Source organism: Cucurbita pepo, unplaced genomic scaffold (genome assembly GCF_002806865.2).
Source record: "Cucurbita pepo subsp. pepo cultivar mu-cu-16 unplaced genomic scaffold, ASM280686v2 Cp4.1_scaffold001552, whole genome shotgun sequence".
Lineage (NCBI taxonomy): Eukaryota > Viridiplantae > Streptophyta > Magnoliopsida > Cucurbitales > Cucurbitaceae > Cucurbita > Cucurbita pepo.
The window spans coordinates 1-6,530 of NW_019647705.1; the positions used below are offsets into that span (position 1 = coordinate 1).

Sequence of the window (6,530 nt, forward strand, 5' to 3'; positions counted from 1 at the left end):
ATCCAATTTAATACTCTCCCAACACTCTTCAGACAAGGTCATCAAGTATAAACAAAACAACAGTAAAGAGCCTTTCCAAATGATCCCCTATTTCTACTACGCATAGGCTGCCATTTTAACTCATCCACAAAAAACCTAACAACTTGGGGTGGAGTAAAAAAACTTGTGCTGGCTACTCCAAATTGGAGATCATGAACTTTATAAGGTCCCAAAAATAATCAAAGGAATTGTACTTATATAAGATGATCATACCATTTCTTTCCTTCAATAGCAGCCACATAACAGCCTTCCAAACTTAACTGGGGGGTTTGAGGAGGGCATTGTTTTGAATTCAGGTGGTTTGTGAGACTTGAATTCAGGGTGGCTTCTACATTTTTTTTCTTTCTATTGTTTCAATTTGGAGATGTAGCAAATATTGTTACTTTTTACTAATTTCTGTTCTGAGGGGGAAAAAAAAAGAAGGAAATTCCCACTTTCCTGCCATATTTCTCAACCACCACTGAGACATGGACTGCTTAATCACATTTTTGTGAAGATCATTGCAATGTCAAGAGACCTTAAGAGACTGAGTCACTCATCTAAAGGAGGATCCTACTCCTTTAGCTGAGACTACAAGGTTACATGAAGATAAACTTCAAACACTTAAAGATATCGTGGAGGACTTCATGAATCAAACATAGGGGCACCTAAGTGTTGAGGATTGTTGGGAGGGAGTCCCACATTGGCTAATTTAGAGGATAATCATAGGTTTATAAATAAGGAATACATCTCCATCAGTATGAGGCCTTTAAGGGAAACTAAAAGTAAAACCATGAGAGCTTATGCTCAAAGTGGACAATATCATACCATTGTGGAGATCTGTGATTCCTAACATGGTATCAAAGTCATTCCCTTAATTTAGCCATGTCAATAGAATCTTCAAGTGTCAAACAAAGAAATTGTTAGCCTCGCAAGTGTAGTCAAAAGTGATTTATGTGTCGAACAAAGGGTGTACTGTGTTCGAAGACTCCAGAGAAAGGAGTTGAGCCTCGATTAAGGGGAGGTTGTTCGAAGGCTACATAGAACTCAAGGGAGGCTCTATGGTGTACTTTGTTCGAGGGGAGGATTGTTGAGAGGGAGTTCCAGATTGGCTAATTTAGAGGATGATCATAAGTTTATAGGTAAGTAATACATCTCCATAGGTATGAGGCCTTTTTGGGAAGGAAACTAAAAATAAAGTCACGAGAGTTTATGTTCACAGTGGATAATATCATACCATTGTGGAGATTTATGATTCCTAACACTAGGCACCTTCATCGCCAAGATGGGGAGTCTTACATCAAGCATGACGATCAACTTAAATATGATGAAAACTGGACTCAAGATGACAAGTAATAAATTATCTTTAATTAGAAAAAGGCCTTGGCAGGTACTTCTACTAAAGAAAATGCTCGATCGAAAGAAAAGATACTGAAGCCTTCATCATTCAAAGGTTCAAGAGATGCCAAAGAGTCATGAGAATCTTTAAGCTAGAAGACATCACATCAAGCTTTAAGGAAGAATGCCATAACCACTTAGCAATGAGAGCAATGTTCTTCAGCTCTGAACGCCCAACCCCTAAACCTACCTCTCCTCCCCCCGGCCCCACATACAAAGTTTGTTACAATTTCTCTAAATTGGTATAGGGTACTTTGAAGGATAAGAAATAAAGTGAATCTTCACTATGATTGGTTTTGTCGAAAACAGTATGATTCACCCAAGAAAATTACACTTTCCGCCAAGAAGAAAAATACTGCCAATCGTTTTAAACACTAGATCAAGGATTTGTCTCTCATGCATAAAAGTGGATAGATTTCTTGAAATAGTAGTACTAAACACTTTTTTCCAATGTATAAGTACCTTAATGTTGCACTTATAAAGATTGGCGTTTGTACTAATGTGCCTGAACTCTTATAATATCATAGTACAAGAATTTTGTAAAATAAAAAGAAATATTTGTAGAATTGGAAGGTAAATCTACAAAGCCATTTCTATGAAACTCATTAGAACATCTAATAAGTCAACTTCGGCGAGAATCTAACACCTTTTGAAAGGAAAAAAAAAAAANTCCTCTCACCAAAAAGAAAGGATTTCCTTCGCCGATTATCGAAAAACAACAGCTTATTCTCTAATGATTCAAAAAGGGTGTTCCAAGAGAAAGATGGCTAAGAGATCTTGGATGTTTCCCGTCACCATGAACCAATCAAAAGCAGCAAGCACAAACTCCCAGAAATTTCTTGCAAAGGTGCAATAGGCAAATAAAAGGCAGTGCCATTCTGTAGCCTTCATGCACATAACACAATTAGGTGATATTGCAAGATATTTATGGCAACCTTTTTTAAGTCTAGCAGTTGGGTTAATACCTCCATGTCTTAGCTCCCATAAAAATAAAAACTTCGATTTTCCTCGGGTAAAAACCTTTCCTCATTACCTTGTACAGGAGATTTTTTGTGGAACCATTAAGGTTTAACCTTTTATCTGGGCAATTCTTCTCTGGTATGCAACCTCTCAAACTATTCTTTCAATCCAAGCCCCTCTTCTCTCAACACCTCGGACCTTCACTTATAATTTTTTTTTTCCAACAAACTTTTCTCTTCTGTGTTGCCCATAGACTTGTTTATTCAGTTCCAGAGTTCAAGACCACTTCAGGTTTTTTCATTAAGGAATGTCCAAGCAAACCAGAGAACTCTTGCCAACTCATCTTGTGAGTAGTATAAAAGGGTAAGAGTTTATAGTCAAAGCCCATTTTGAACTCTTGCCAACTCTTCCATCCAAGCCTCTTGTCTAATTTCAAGGAAATAATCTTCCTATTGGCAGGTAGATAGAAATTTATCCTACCTTTAATGAGCAAGATTTTCTCTAAGATTCGACCAAATAAATTGGCGTTAAGACATTGGACATCCCAAGTTCAGAGTTCCTAGCAAACTTAACAGAAGTCCTAAACTCCTTTTGCGGTTCTTGATGATCCTTTTTCTCATCAACATACATCACAGTGCATGATAAAGGAAATAACTTGTATTTCCCCATCCCCTTGGAACGTGCAAGCTTTGGAAAGCCTTGAACAGTTTCTTAAAAAACTCAAAAATGTAACCTGCCTGGTGGGAGGTCCATAGACTACAAAATTAAAACAAGAGGAAAACTACAAAAGAAACACGCACCTGTTCCTTTATCAATAACTGGATTTGGTTTAACTGGCTGTGGAGTTGCATTCTCTTCTGTGGGCAAAGAATCAGAGACCTTGCTTGCTCCCTGGTCAACCACAGATTTAGATGTTTCAGTTTGTGCAGGTTCATTCTTATCTCGAGGATCAGACACCATAGCTGCATCACTTGAGGCTACTTTCACTGAATTGGCAGCAACCAATGGCTGAAGTTCATTCACGGAAGGTAAAGGATTTGGCACATCATCTATTTTTGAAGTATTGACAGAAGGAGATGGAACAGGTTTCTGAATCTCAGTTTTTTCAGCATACTGTAGATCTGACATATGTATATCCTTTGATAACAACGTAGATTGTGATGGCTTTTCAACAGAAGTTTCTTCTCCCAATTTTTCAACTGTATTTGTTGTCAATTTTGATTCCATATTTTCAGTTTCCTTAACAACGCCTGTTCTATCATCCTTGGGCACTTCTGGTTCTGTCAGTTCTTTCAATTTATTTGTTCCATCTGAACCATGATTAACCATTGGATCGTGTTCTTTAGTAGCATCTGCAGAATTTCTATTCTCCATTGTAGTTTCCTCTGTCACAGATTCTCCATTTTTGTAACTACTGTTAGTAGTTGATAAGGCTCTATCATCTAAAACTGAAGTAGAAGTGTCTTTCCTCTGTTTTTCACACTGTTCATTGACATTTTGCTGAGCTTCCACATTGACAACCCTGCAAAAGTATCAGTTGTGATCAAAGAATAGAACTAAACTGAAACAAACATGTCAAGTCTCAACGTCAAGTACCTCTCTGGATTAGCTTGTGCCTTGTCATCTAGTGGATCTTCTAAAATAAAGCAGTGTCTTGTAGCCAGATCTAAACTGGGAGATTTCTGAGACATGCTTTTCAAAGAAAAATGAGCTGATGCACTGGCAACATCAGGTCCAACTAAGCGTGCAAGGAATGCAGCCTGAAAAGGAAGTATTTAATAATTCAAACAACCAGGAATAAAATTTATGATTATAGGGACTGCTAATTCCAGATAAGAACGAAGAGTATAGACTTAAGCATTTCTGCTCCATCTATAAATATGATAACCATGATAGTACCTAACTGAAGGTAATTCTGGGCAACAACAGAAGTCAATGAATGAGAACTTGTAATAAAGATAACTGCCAAAACTTGGTTATGTAAACACATATCTCACAGAAAACTTCTAGAAGGGTAAAGCAGGTTCAAGATAAACCGACATTTTCTAGCTAGGATAGAAAATTATTTGAATTGAATATAAAAGAAGAAAAGGAAAAAGATAGCAAGAATCTAGAATCAACAAAGTTGTCGTGCACCTCCAAGCAAAGTAGTAAGTTCATACAAAGTGAACGTCAAACTGCTCCTTTGCAGTGCAGACCTGGTGCATCTTATAGGCTAACAAGAATTAAAATGCCTGCCATGTCATCCAAAAGATTCATCACGTAAACAATCATCTTCCATTTTTGGGACTTAGAAAATTGAAAGAATGCCAGAAACCAAGTTCAACAGACACAAGGAACCTACTTAAGTGATGACTTAAGTTTTTGGTTCACTGCACAATTATAAAAAGTGGTTATACTTTTAGATGCTTTTTAATGAGACTTAATCCTAAACTGGTTCAGAGAAACAATGGAAACACCATATATTGATCCGACAAATGAACAAATATACTATAATTGATTTGAGATATACCAATGAATTAAAAATTATCAAGATCGATCAAATAAAATGAGGAAGACTACCTATTTCATTAGTACTTATAACTCTAAATTTCAACTTACCAGTGCCATGACAGGGTTCCCTACATCAGAAAATGAAAGTGGGTGCTGATCAGATGTTAATACATAACCAATGGCTTCAAATGCCTCCCTCAAAGCATTCAAGGCAATGTCTTCAGAAGCCTTCTGACCACCATCTTCTGATTTCGAGTTGTCTAAAGCAGCTTTTACTTCAACATCCTTTGATTTTGAATTATCCTGCCCAACTTTTACCTCAACTGTATCTTCCTTGGTGGCATTTTCTACATTCGAGGCCTCTTTTCCAGTAGTTTTATTATCCATCGATTCAGTGATATCCATGGGAACTGACGAATCATTTTCAATTGACGGCGGAACAACAGTTTCTTTAGCACTGACTTCATCGTTGTTCTCAGATTCAAGAAAGCTATCTTCAATTGGCATTTGAATGAAGTGCAATATACATTGGGCTTTTGTTTTGGTGGCCACATGTTCCGCAATCTCATTCCAGTTTTCCTTATAAAGCTCTAAAGCCTCAAGGAGGAGGAGAGTTTCCTGATCTGTCCACTTACCTCCACTAGCACCAGGAACCTCAGCAGACTCCATGAGAATAAAATCTGATGAAGACATATCAGAATCAAATTTCCCATTGTTAAAGCACTCCGAACATAAATCAAAATCTGCCTGTCAAAGATGAATACTATTAGTTGATATGTAAATGATACATAACATTTGACTCGTGAGACAACTCATGAAATTAGATGTCATGATTATGCATCCATGTGATTCCTGAAATACGAATTTGATATTCCAACAATAAACTGTTTAAGGAAGGAGTTTTGAATTGAAAACCAACCTGCTTCTGGCAGTGGTACCGTTTCCGAGAGCAATCACCAGAGCACGAGTTACAGTGGTACTCAACAGATGGACCCTCAGGCCTCACCATCTCTTCAGAAATTGCAGATTCTCGAAGCAATCTTGGTGGAGCGGTGGTAACATTAGTCTTTGGAACAACAGATGGAGAGGATTCTAATGTTTCAAAGTGAAACAACTTCTCAACCGAAGAGTCCTTTTGATTTTCATCATCAACATCACTTGTTGAAGTTGAATCTGCGGATAGGAAAGGGTGAAAATTAATCAAACCCCAATGGTCTAGAAACTCCATCACCTCCTGTCTAGCATCTAGTTCTCCGATTTCCATCTCTGATACATCTTTTGATTCAATCTGCGTACTAGGATTTGCATGGAATTTTTTCATAATCCAATTACGTATCTCAATATAAATATCAGGATTTCGAGTGCCAGACTTTCCACCGAAAAAAGAAGGCATCGAGCGTTCCTCAATCGGGTGGACTTTTGTCCATGAAAACCAACCTGAAAACAAAGACCAAATCAATAATCAATGAACTAGTGGATATCTCTTTACTAATGAAAGAAAGCCTTGGATTAAGCTTGTTCTAAGGACTAGAAAGATAGAAAGGAATTTTTTGTCAAGAAGAAGAATTAAGCTTATTGCATGGCTGGTTATTCTGAGTCAAATCAATCTCAATACATATTTTAGATAATTAAGAATCTTTAAGAAATAAACCATGAGCAAG

General features: G+C 37.2%; 1 protein-coding gene across 1 annotated transcript; it reads right to left on the minus strand.

Moving 5' to 3' along the window:
- Positions 1 to 3,176: 3,176 nt before the first annotated feature.
- LOC111786360 (SWI/SNF complex subunit SWI3D-like) lies at positions 3,177 to 6,306 on the minus strand (the record flags this gene model as incomplete). Its single annotated transcript, XM_023666660.1, is given in 4 exon segments — positions 3,177 to 3,898; positions 3,973 to 4,136; positions 4,978 to 5,616; positions 5,789 to 6,306. Coding segments are annotated over 4 exon segments (2,043 nt in total), but the record flags the coding sequence as incomplete, so codon positions are not given.
- Between the last annotated feature and the right edge of the window lie 224 nt (positions 6,307 to 6,530).